The 13,301-nt window shown below is 36.3% G+C and overlaps 2 protein-coding genes across 2 annotated transcripts; both read left to right on the forward strand.

Annotated features, from left to right (window-relative positions):
- The first annotated feature begins 582 nt into the window (after nt 1-582).
- LOC141331373 (E3 ubiquitin-protein ligase TRIM39-like) lies at nt 583-5,493 on the forward strand. Its single transcript, XM_073836406.1, has 8 exons — nt 583-689; nt 910-966; nt 2,109-2,662; nt 2,790-2,885; nt 2,975-3,208; nt 3,292-3,430; nt 4,118-4,144; nt 4,277-5,493. The coding sequence occupies exons 2-8, from the start codon at nt 954-956 to the stop codon at nt 4,822-4,824; spliced, it is 1,611 nt and encodes a 536-aa protein (XP_073692507.1). The 5' UTR covers nt 583-689; nt 910-953; the 3' UTR covers nt 4,825-5,493.
- A 2,397-nt stretch (nt 5,494-7,890) lies between these two features.
- Nucleotides 7,891-9,985, forward strand: LOC141332225 (E3 ubiquitin-protein ligase TRIM39-like). Its single transcript, XM_073837348.1, has 6 exons — nt 7,891-8,442; nt 8,554-8,649; nt 8,731-8,964; nt 9,048-9,186; nt 9,335-9,361; nt 9,438-9,985. The coding sequence occupies exons 1-6, from the start codon at nt 7,891-7,893 to the stop codon at nt 9,983-9,985; spliced, it is 1,596 nt and encodes a 531-aa protein (XP_073693449.1).
- The last annotated feature ends 3,316 nt before the right edge of the window (nt 9,986-13,301 follow it).

The raw sequence follows: 13,301 nt of genomic DNA on the forward strand, positions 1-13,301 counted from the left end.
TTCAGGTAGAGCATTTTAATCCTAATGTCCTTTGTCATAGAAACAGTCAGAATTCCGTGTTGCGAATTCACATGCTTTATATAACTATATTGAAGATGCATACAGTTTAATGTAAAACACTCCATAAAAACTCCATATAAGACACGAGACAGGATCAAAGTCTGAATTGTTCCAGACAGGGAGGCCTACTGATAGACAACATTCTTTAATGTGCTTATTGTTTTTTGAAAAACAACCAAAAAATGAATTGGATCTATGTGATATTCACTCACAGGTAAGTTATGGAAATATATGAAACATGTCTTAATTTTCTAATGTTCGTTGTTGGGCAGCATGTGAACAGTTTTGTCGTGGTAATATATTTCTAAAACGTTTCAAAGAGACACTGTAACATGATAAAAAAACGTTAGAAATACGTTTCTGCAGTCTTGCGAAAATAACGTATTTATTACGTAGAAAAATAAAATACGCAGAATAACGTTATCACAGGTGAAAAAAACACTTTTGTTTGCTGGGTGGGCGTGGCTTCTGAAGGCACACTTGAATGTGACCGCGGGCTGAGGGCGGGTTTCTTTGAAAATGAAACTAAACTCATACAACAGTCTGTAAGCTTTTAAAACTCTTTAATAAACAGGATATTTAGGACTCATTCAAAGACGAATGTGAACACAGCTGATACTCACTCACAGGTAGGCTACATGATGGACATGTAAGAGAGATTTACCTAAACTCGTTTAATATGTTAAGAATGTTGTAGGCCTACTACGTCTAAGTAGAATACACAGTAAAACAAGTACACGTCGTTAATTCGGACAATTACAAATAATGCAATATAATTAATTTGTATTTGATTTTGACTTTTAGAAACCTAAAACACTGGCATGATGTGAAAAGTGATTTTTTTTTCAGTGACATAATCAAAACAAAGACAAGCGAGGAGACGGAGTACAGACATGACATCTTCAAGTAAGTGATGTGAGAGAGAATGAATAAATGAATGAAAATAAGAGTTTTACTTGGGTAATAATATTCTTTGTAGGCTATATTCCTACCATATTCATTCCCAGTTTGGGGGGTAACGCATTACAAGTAGCCTAACGTTTTTCCAAGGAACTAGTAAAGTAACGCATTACGTTTTAACTGACAAGAAAATATCTGAGTTACTTTCTCAAATAAGTAACGAAAGTGCCCCCCCCCCCCATTTCATTGATTAAAAGCTCTCCTGTCATTGTAAAATGTTACTTTAGTTCTAGAATAAATATGAAAAGTACAGTATTTCTCAAAAAAAAAAAAAAAAAAAAAAAAGTGAAATTCAGCGCAAACCTGCAAAAATTTAAAATAATACAAATATCCTTTATGTATTTAATCCCAATTTATTAACCAATGTCTTTGCTGCCGACCTTTGATGATCCAATTCGTCCATACTAATAAGCAAAAATTACTCAAGATAATCTAATTTGTTTTCCTTTTTTCCTTTTTTTATTGCTGAAGAGTTTACATTTTTGCTTCTGCGGTCTACTGTACAGACATGAATTTACTTTTCTCTAAGCCCGAGGCTTTTGGTGTGAAAAGGCTTTTACATTTGGATTGGAAAGTAATGCCAAAGTAACGTAATGCATTACTTTCCATAAAAAGTTACTAAGTAACGTATTTGGTTACTTTTTTATGGAGTATCTCAGTATTGTAATTCATTACTTTTAAAAGTAACTTTCCCCAACACTGTTCATTCCTGTCTTCAAATGTAAAAGTGCTCAAAGAGCACTGATTTGAAGTCAAACAGCACTGGGATTTAACTGTTTGTATACATTTCTAAAATCTTAATATCTTACATTACTGTGGCATTTAGCAGATTAGAACTGGCCAATAATATATTTAGCATTTTGTGGCAATACACACAATCAAGCAATTGAGATTTGCTCTGTATTACCTTATGTTGGTATATCAGAGAGTCCTTGTTTATTAAACTTTTGAGCAAAATAATACTTGCTGTCTTGATGTTGGTCTGTGGTTATATTTGAAAAAGTACACTTTAGAATGTTTTTTTGCTTAATTATATGTTCAGATGTGAACCGCAGGTGACATATTTTCATTATTTCTCTTTTTTTCAGCTATGTCATCTATCAGCGGTCCTCTTTCTGAGGAGCTTCAGTGTTCAGTGTGTCTGGATGTGTTCACTGATCCAGTCAGCACTCCATGTGGACACAACTTCTGTAAGAGCTGCTTGAACCAGTGCTGGAACAACAGTCGGGACTGCATCTGTCCAATCTGTAAAGAAACATTCAGTAAAAGACCCGACCTCAAGATCAATACAGCACTTAGAGAGGTTGTACAACTTTTTCAGGAAAAGTTTAGTCTTAGTAAAACTGATGTTCTCTGTGACGTCTGTGATGAAAGAAAGATGAAAGCTCTGAAGTCCTGTCTGGAGTGTCAAAACTCATACTGTGGAACTCACCTGGGGCCTCATCAGAGAGACCTGAACCTAAAGAAACATAAACTGATGGACCCTGTGAAGAATATGGAGGACTTTATTTGTCAGAAACACAAGAGACCACTGGAGCTGTTCTGTAGAGATGATCAGATGTATGTGTGTGTTTTTTGCACTGACGGAGACCACAAGACTCACAACACTGTTCCTCTAGAGGACGAGAGTAAAGAGAAAAAGGCATGAATTACAACACTGAAACTTACTTTAATAACCTGATTTTACATTTTCCAACTAAATCTTTTGTGACAAGATGGAAAATCTATGCTGAGTAATAAAACATGTTTGTGTTTTTGCATGTCTATAGACTCATCTGATGAAGAAACAGAAAGACATGCAGCAGATGATCCAGGACAGAATCAAGAAGATTCAAGACATCAAAGACTCATCAGAAATGAGAAAAGTGAGTGCAATATGTTCAATACATGATGATCGTTTGATTTGCCGTATTACTAAAACTAGATTAGTTAAAATAAATCTGTTATTTTACAGAAATGTACAGTACAAGAGAAAGCAGCTAGTGTTGAGCTATTTAGCGATCTGATGCACTCTATTGAGAGATGTCAGGCTGAGCTGCTGGAGATGATGGAGGAGAAGCAGAGAGCAGCAGAGAAACTGGATAAGCAGCTCATTGAAGAGCTGCAGCAGGAAATCACTGAGCTCAATATGAGAAACACTGAGCTGGATCATCTCTTACACACTGAGGACCACCTCCAGCTCCTACAGGTCAGTGTCTCTCTGTCTGCTCACATCACAGGACAACACTCACACTCCTCATGCTGAGAGATTTCTCCTCTCTCCTGCTGTAGATTGACCCATCCCTGTGCAGTCCTCCACACACCAGGAACTGGCCTGAGATCAGTATGAACACTGATGTGAGTGTGGAGACTCTGAGGAGAGCTCTGACTCAACTGCAGGAAACTCTACATGAGAAACTCAGTCAAACTGGTAAGTTAATATCAAATACAGCATAGATTTTATGTTGAGTGTAACTGTGTTTTGTAAGGAAATCAATAATTAAAAAGTTAAAACTGAAATTGAACAATCAAACAATAATTCTAACACTGAAGCAAAGTTCATTCAAACAAGTAAAAATGACTTTAATTTAAATATTTCTCTCATCTTTGTTGCCAGGTTACATATGTTTACAAAATGTTTTATTAAGTTATAGTAAACTTCTATGTAAATATATTGTTATATATGTAATGTAAAACAAACACAAGTTATAAACTATATAACTTGTTAATTTGTTTTGCAATAATATTCTTGGAAATCTTCTACAAAAGGACCACTCAGATGTGTGTGTGTTATTTCCTACATTATGGGGACCAAGCGTACAAGTATAGTAATAGCAGTAGATTTTGACCTTGTGGTGACATTTCTTGGTCCATATGAGGAAACAAGCTTATCAATCATACAGAATGACAATCTAAAATAGCAGAAACTTTTTTTGTGAGGGGCAGCTTCAGGTTAAGGAAGTAGAAAATAAAGTTTATATAGTATAAAAATCATTATGCCTATGGAATGTCCCTGTAAAACATGAAAACAGTGTGTGTGCATGTATATGAAACAGCTCCTGTAGTAGATGAATGTTAAGATCTCTTCATTGTCTGTGATTATTATTTGTCTTTGCAGTGTTGAAGAGGATGCAGAAGTATGCAGGTACAATGTGTCATCTGCTCTCCCACACAACAAAACACTCACAAACATTCAATGAACACCGAATAAATAGTTAAAATGTGAAAATGATTGTATTGTGAAGATGGGATTCATATTCTCTGATCTCTCTTTCAGTGGATGTGACTCTGGATCCTGATACAGCTCATCCAAATCTCATCCTGTCTGATGATGGGAAACAAGTGAGACATGGAGACATTAAACAACAGCTCCCAAACAACCCAGAGAGGTTTGACTGCTGCACCTGTGTCCTGGGAAAAGAGGGAGTCTCCTCAGGGAGATTTTATTTTGAGGTTCAGGTGAAGGGAAAGGCTAAGTGGGATTTAGGAGTGGCAAGAAAGTCTATTAACAGAAAGGGAAAGGTCACTGTGAATCCTCAGGATGGATACCGGGTTGTGGGTCTGTGGAATGAGAATGAATATTGGACCTCTACTGATTCCTATGTCTCTCTGTCTCTGAGCGTGAAACCCCAGAAGGTGGGGGTGTTTGTGGATTATGAGGAGGGTCTGGTCTCCTTCTATGATGTGGAGTCCAGATCTCATATCTACTCTTTTACTGGTCAGTCTTTCACTGAGAAACTCTATCCTTTATTCAGCCCATGTCGTAATGAGAAAGGTAAAAATTCAGCCCCACTGATCATCTCACCTGTTAATTATAATCAATAAATGTATGCATTTTCATCATTTAGAAAAACTTCAGTTTATGGGCAAAATGACATATGTTCTTTCTGAACTAGTTTATTTTCTTTAATACTGCAAATCCCAAATTTTATGATAAAAAAGTTAAAATGTCCACAAAATATGTCTTTTTCTCTTCACCTGTAAAAGTAAAATTGCATTGTAAATTCACCTTGCTGGTTTAAAATCAAAACTAATTTAAATGGTATCTGAATTAAAGGAGTAGTTCACTTTCAGAACAAAAATTTACAGATAATGTACTCACCCCCTTGTCATCCAAGATGTTCATATCTATCTTCAGTCGTAAGGAAATTATGTTTTTTGAGGAAAACATTTCAGGATTTCTCTCCATATATAATGGATTTCTATGGTGCCCCCAAGTTTGATCTTCCAAAATGCAGCTTCAAATGGCTCTAAATGATCACAGCCGAGGAAAAAAGGGTCTTATCTAGCAAAACGATTGGTTATTTTCTAAAAAGAATTACAATTTATATACTTTTTAACCTAATGCTCACCTTGTCTAGCTCTGTGTAGAGATAAAAAGTACTTAAATTGTAAATGTTTTTAGAAAATAACCCATCGTTTTGCTAGAAAAGACCATTCTTTCCTCGGCTGGGATTGTTTAGAGCCCCTTGAAGCTGCATTTTGGAAGTTTAAACTCGGGGGCACCATAGAAGTCCATTATATGGAGAAAAATCCTGAAATGTTTTCCTCAAAAAACATAATTTCTTTGCGACTGAAGAAAGAAAGACACGAACATCTTGGATGAAAAGGGAGTGACATTATCTGTAAATTTTTGTTCTGAAAGTGAACTATCCCTTTAAGTGCTTTAGCTCTTTCTAGAGCTAGATTATACTGATGTTGCATGTAAACGTCATAATTAAAGTATGAATATGACAATGCATAATCAGGTAAAGTGTTGTCTGTATCAGTCAGATTTTGTTTAATATTGTTAAAGGTTTTATATAGAAACATGTAGACTATTAATAAATTATATAAGGATGTGGTAATGTTACTCACACATCCAGCTGTTTATGATATCATGTTTGACTACATGCTGCAAGATATACCATGCCCATCATGCATTAACAGAATATAAGGCCAAAAAATTGTTTCGGTAGTGACAAAAGGAAACAATCCTTATAATTGGGGGAAATATTTTTTTTTAGTAGGCTACAGTTTGTATTTTTGTATTTTAGTATGTTTAGTAGTGTTTTAGTATGCAAAAATGTGGTGGCTACCAAAACATTACTGTAATTACCAAAAATGTTCTGCTATGACCAAAACAGGGAATGTTTTGTCAAAAATAAAGTATACTGAATTATCAACTAAAATGCTATGATGTTATTTTTGGTTCAATGTTTATTCAAATTAATGAATTCTGAACTTTGAAATCAGTAATCAACTTTTTGCCTTTTACAAAAAAATAATTGGATTCAAAATACAACAAATCTCATAAATTACACTTGAAATATCTTTAAATATGAACTTGTTACTGATTTACCTCTAAAGACATTTTAATAAAATAGCAAAAATAGATATTTACCATGTAGATGTAAGCAAAATCTTAATAAGATCTCAATGTATCTCAATATAACCCTTCCAATTAAATTATGTAGGCCTGTTACTGTGTTTTGGTAGTGACAAATTTGGGGACAGGACAAATATTCCAAAACTTTCTGAGAACAGAATATGAGACCTTAAATGCACAATTACTAGAAATGTGTATCTTGGATATTTTACAAAATTTGCATACAATTTTTTTTGGGGAAAAACACGTTTCCAAATCTGACTTTGGGACAAATCTGCAGAATGGCCCATACACCATAGTATATGCATTTGTCAATCTTTGACTTTAGGTTTCTGTTTATGAAGACATTGTACGTTGACTTTTCTCCTTTTATACCATCTGCACCGTGATTGGCTGTCATTGCGCTCAAAACAAGATGACGGTGCGACAATATCAAACAGGTTTTGTTCGTGACTGCTCTTCACAGGTTCGGAACACGTTGCTGACCTGCTCATACTTGACGCGATCTGGGGGGTTTGTCACAGACCTTGGAAATACAGTACGAAAAAATCCTGCCAAAAGTTCTGTGGTGTAAGCTTGCTACACGCTGCCTCAGTTCGAAGTCATTGCCTGATAGCAACAAGGCATTTTGAATGCAGTCAGAATTAGCCAAGCACCGGAAATAACATTACCCTCAGATCTTGAGTGCACGTCAGATTTGAGAGATTTACAAGCTGCCTGTTAGAACCCAGGAAGAACCTCCGTGAATGTGAATCTAAACATATGAACAACAACGTGGGATGTTTTTAATAAACTATAAGCTTATGTATTTCTAAGACGTGCAAAAACGAATGTGAACAGCTGATACAGGTAACGTTATGTGATGGACATGAAAGAGACATTTAAACATGAATGTGATTAAGCGTCTTTGTCTAACTAAAACCAGGCAAAATCAAGTTAAAGTACTCTAGCAACTAGTTTAGTTGTGTACTATGCGTGTCAGACTTCGACGACGAAAATGTGTTGTTTAGGTTGTAAAACAGTTTAATGGGTGTCTGACATTGTAAAGCAGGAAGTCTGTGAAATACTGACTGAATCTATGGAAGATCTGTATGAATTTATAACTACTTCCTGATCTATCATAGAGAACAGATAAAAAGAAATCAGTGGACTAACACAACTGCAGGTCACTAAATGAGAAAATTAGAAACAATTCCATTTACTGACTTGAATTGAATTTATCTCATTTTTTAGAAATGCAAAACACTTATTTAGGTTTTTCAAGAAAGAGTGAATCATCCAAGAATTTAATTAAGTTTTGATGTTAATATATTAATTAATAGTTGTATAAAATATTTTCAAATGTGTTATGAGACTAAAATATAATTATCATCATCATCATTGACTTTTATTAGAGAAATTTTGACTGATATTTGGAACAACAACACTCTTGATTGTGTGATATCGCTTATTTTTTTAATATGTGCAGACGTAAACTGCAGGTGATACTTTTATTATTAATATTATTTCTCCTCTTTTCAGCTATGTCATCCTCCAGTGGTTCTCTGGCTGAGGAGCTTCAGTGTTCAGTGTGTCTGGATGTGTTCACTGATCCAGTCAGCACTCCATGTGGACAGAACTTCTGTAAGAGCTGCTTGAACCAGTGCTGGAACAACAGTCAGAACAGCTACTGTCCATTCTGTAAAGAAAGATTTAGTAAAAGACCCGACCTCAAGATCAACACAGCACTTAGACAGCTTGTACAACTCTTTCAGGAAAAGTTCAGTCTGAGTAAAACTGATGTTTTCTGTGACATTTGTGATGAAAGAAAGCTGAAAGCTCTGAAGTCCTGTCTGGTGTGTCAAAACTCATACTGTGAAACTCACCTGGAGCCTCATCAGAGAGTTCCGAACTTAAAGAAGCACAAACTGATGGACCCTGTGAAGAATATAAAGCACTATATTTGCCAGAAACACATGAGACCTCTGGAGCTGTTCTGTAGAGATGATCAAACATATGTGTGTGTGTTTTGCACTGATGGAGACCACAAGACTCACAACACTGTTCCTCTGGAGCATGAGAGTAAAAAGAAGAAGGTACGAGTTACTAACAATACAATAAACTTACTTCAATAATCTGTTTTTACATATTCCAACAAGATCATTTTCTGTCTTGATAAAATATAAAATATGTTTATATGTCTATAGGTTCGGCTGATGATGACACAGATAAATGTGCAACAGATGATCCAGGACAGAATTAGGATGATTCAGAACATCAAACACTCAGCAGAACTCAGAAAAGTGAGCAGATGTTCAATATTTGATGAATATTGGTCTAATTTGATAAAGCTGATTTAATTACAAGTAAAACTCTATTTTCAGAAAAGCACAGAGCGAAATAAAGCAGCCAGTGTTGAACTCTTCAGCGATCTGATGCGCTCTATTGAGAGATGTCAGGCTGAGCTGCTGGAGATGATGGAGGAGACGCAGAAAGCAGCAGAAAAACAGAAGGAAAAGCTTATCCGAGAACTGAAGCAGGAAATCACTGAGCTCAAGATGAGAAACACTGAGCTGGATCATCTCTTACACACTGAGGATCACCTCCAGCTCCTACAGGTCAGTCTCTCTCTGTCTGCTCACATCACAGGACAACACTGATACTCGTGATGCTGAGGGATTTCTTCTCTCTCCTGCTGTAGATTGATCCATCCCTGTGCAGTCCTCCAGATACCAGGAACTGGCCTGAGATCAGTATGAACACTGATGTGAGTGTGGAGACTCTGAGAAGAGCTCTGACTCAACTGCAGGAAACTCTAGACGAGAAACTCAGTCAATCCGGTGAGTCAGTATCAAATAGCAGAACACAATATTAAAGCATGTTTTAATAGATTTCTATTAAAAACAGTTGGAGGTGTGTTATATCTAAAAGAAAACAGCTCATGTTCACGAATATGTAAATAATTTATAGTCTTGTTTGTCTCTACAGTTATGCAGAGGATGCATCAACATGCAGGTAATGTGTCATCTGTTCATGTAGCATAAAATGTAAATTATACTCTTATTCATATTTGTACTACTCTCTCTCTCAGTGGATGTGACTCTGGATCCTGATACAGCTCATCCAAATCTCATCCTGTCTGATGATAGGAAAAAAGTGAGACATGGAGACATCAAACAACAGTTCCCAAACTACCGAGGGAGGTTTGATTACAGTGCCTCTGTCCTTGGAAAAGAGCAATTCTCTTCAGGTAGATTTTATTTTGAAGTGCAGGTGAAGGGAAAGACTGGCTGGACTTTAGGAGTGGTCAGAGAGTCTATTAACAGGAAGGGACCGACCGCAATGCGGCCTCAGGGTGGATGCTGGGCAATTTGTCTGAGGAATGGAAATGAATATTGGGCCTGTGCTGGTCCTCTTGTTTCTCTGTCTCTGAGAGGGAAACTGGAGAAGGTGGGGGTGTTTGTGGATTATGAGGAGGGTCTTGTCTCCTTCTATGATGTGGAGTCCAGATCTCATATTTATTCTTTCACTGGTCAGTCTTTTACTGATAGACTACATCCATATTTTAGCCCCTCTCCTAATGATAATGGTGCAAATTCAGCACCACTGATCATCTCACCTGTTAATTATAATCAATGAAAATAACAAAATATGAAATACACAATGTAAATGAAGGATAGAAAGAGTATATATGCATTTGCTGTTTGTACAATAATGAGATGTTTGTACAATAATGAGAAATTCTATGAGTTCATTCCAGTGGCGGCTACTGGTCTGTCAAATAGGGGAAGCTCATTTTCGGCCTATATCATAAAATTGTCTATTTATTAAAAGTAAATTCTGCCCTACGTTCCTTTTCAAGAAAATGGTCTGTGACCCTGTCGTACCAACTAGGCGTCTTTTCCAGTGACTTTTCGTGTGCAGTTTCACCCACGACGCTAGCCTAGCCTACTATATGAATGAATGAATGAACGATCTAAAAAAATATTAAACTCTGTAAAAGTGAAACAAGGAATGTGGTGTATAATTGTGTGAAATGTATGATGAAAATCAAGCAATTTCGCCAAGCAAATATAAAGAAATAGGTTGCAGCAGTTTTTATTTCGACTGAACTTGAGAAATCCGCGATGGGACTGAGCGCGAATAGCTTCAGCGATTCCTTATAGTACAAAATCGCTGTCAGTCAAAAGGAGATGCAATCTTTCGACAGACCCTCCAATCATCACGCAGAAGCTCAGCGTCCAGGCCAGCCCACTCCCCATTCACTCCCAGAGACGCTGAGCGTCCGTGGGCGGGACATAATCGCAGCGTTTATCCAATAACCGTCTAGTTTCAAAGCACTGAAAAAAACGTTCAAAGCAGCCCCATTGAAGTCAATGGACGCTGAGCTTCAACGGGGAAATGCACTGTGACGCTACGGGAATGTACGAGAAGAAAATCAAGTCAGCCGACCTGCTATATCTAACTGATTCTGAACGAACTCATCTTTGAGATGAACGCATTTTTAGTCAATAAAATGTTAATACAATAGTACATAATTTGACCATTAAATTTGTGACATTATAGGGGAAGCTGAGCTTCCCTTGCAGTCTTAAAGAAATCGCCACTGGTTCATTCCCTCTTTTAGTCAGTTATCCTGTTCATCTGTTTGATTCAATATCTCATTAGTTCCCCAGTTCTTTCTGTCTGTAGATTGTGGTTTTCTCTTATGTTATTCCTGTTTCCTGAGTGCTTGTGATATAAAGTATATCTCCTTTAATTATTCCTATATTATTCCTATGTTATGTAACATTATGGATGTTAAATCAAAAGGTTTTACAACAACCCCTGATTTCCCCTACTATTTTACTTTATCAGCATTTGACAAAAAAAAAAAATTCCAAAACAATTTACATTGCATTTATTCAATTTATTTTAACGCTGATCTATAACCTTGGCATTGCTAGCATTATGTTCCATTGTTTGAGCTGCACGAAAAAGAGCAATATTACAGTACGCAAAGACCACTACTGATTTGGTTAAGACTTTCTTGTTGTTAAAAAGCTTACAAACCTGCTTTACCTAATTATTTTCAGTTATATTCTATCAAGTGAATTTATACACAATGTAACTAATGTTCCCTTGGGCTTTTAATACAGTGTTACAGAAAATCAGAGACTGTAAAACTGAATAGGTCGAAGTTTGAAGTCCAGAAAATATGGGAGTGACATGACTGAAGGTCAGTGAGAGCTGCAGTGAAAGTGCAACTAATGAAACACAGTCTTCAATAATTTGATAATCTCTAAATAATAATAATAATAACAATAACAACCACTGAATCATTCTGAGACGTATTTGAAAACAGCTGATATTCACTCAGGTAAGTTATGGAAATTGTGTTTCAAATGGCGCCTGGCTCAGTAGAGTGTATGTCAAATTAGAATAAACTGGGCAGAGGTTTAGGCTAGAAGGGATACAGCTCTGGCTACTGGGCATGCGCACATCAATCTAACGTTATGTTTTATCACACGTACTGTACAACAATAATAATACTGTTTTTGTATTATAGTAAGGGCTAAGTTTAGGGTTGGGGTAGGTGTAGACGTTAATAAAACACAATCTAATAGGTAGAAAAAAATAATTGAATTTCCGGTCGGAGCTGTATCCCATCAATTTTAAACCTTTTTTTTTCTTTTAATGCAAAACAACATGAATTTTGGATCAAACTATAACAAAACTAAAAAAAGACCTTATTTGAGTAGGGCTTTTCATATATACACACATATATATAAGTTGATATTTATGTAGGGACTCCTAAATTATACCTGTGTTTAATATGCTCTGTGTCAGAAATAATACAAAGTATTATAATGTATTTTCTATTATTGTATTTTTTCTTTATTTTGAAAGTTGATGCAACAATTATGTGATTTGCTTATATCCAATGAAAAGCATGTTTAATACAGGTGTATAATTACAAGCCAGTGACTGTTGAGCTTGAGGTTGCGTCATAACGTGAGTCACGTAATGAGGAAGAAGTATCGCACATGGAAAAAGAGTGTGCTGCCAGTGAGATCGGCTGTCTCTATTGAGAAAAGTGTATCATCATCCATTTGGAGACTACTATATTCATTGTAATATACGGCCCAAAGCATAGAGTGACGACGCTTGTTTATGTTATTTTCTTACGTGCAACTCATCTTTGTTTTCCGTGCTCCTGTGAGTCAATTAGTTATGCTGTGTGTGATAATAGCCTAGCGGCTATAGAGACGATTGCAGTCACGAACAGTAACTGTGTTTGAAGACTTATCAGCCATCTTTGTGGAGGACTTCGGAATTGCGTGCAGAACTGGACAGATCGTGTGTTTCATCACTGGACGTGGATCGTCTGATTTCATATCAAGTTCAAGATGGATCGTTAGGGGACGCTGAGTATTCGTGGTGTAAGGAACGTAATGTTGTTTCACTGTCAACTGGATGAACGTAAGTGACTTCATTTTCGTCTTGGATTACTTTAAATTGATCATCTGATTAATGTGCACCAACGTCCTGGGCCCCAACGATACGATCGATCGTACATTTGAACTGTTTGACTGACTCGCATACATTTGAACTGTTTGACTGACGTACATTTAACGGATCGTAAGATATGTAACGTGCATACAGTACTGAAAGACAATGTGTGTGGTTTGAACTGCGGTGTTTTCTCAAGTGTATAACGAATCTTGAAAGAGATATTGTTTTTTTTATTATTATGGGGTTCTATAAGAAACAAAGTGTTTTAGTGGAATCGAGTTCTACATTGAGTTACAGTGTTCCAAAATAGAAATATAGCTAAGGTTGAAGAGGAGAGCGTAATAATTGGGAAAGAACAAGAATCGTTCTGAGACTACAAAAGAGATTTATATATTTTATTTAAAAGAAGCAATTCGAATAACATCAGGGAGAATTGTTTATCTGCTTTCCTTAAAGAGAA

The sequence above is a fragment of the Garra rufa genome, chromosome 3 (genome assembly GCF_049309525.1).
Source record: "Garra rufa chromosome 3, GarRuf1.0, whole genome shotgun sequence".
Taxonomy (NCBI): domain Eukaryota; kingdom Metazoa; phylum Chordata; class Actinopteri; order Cypriniformes; family Cyprinidae; genus Garra; species Garra rufa.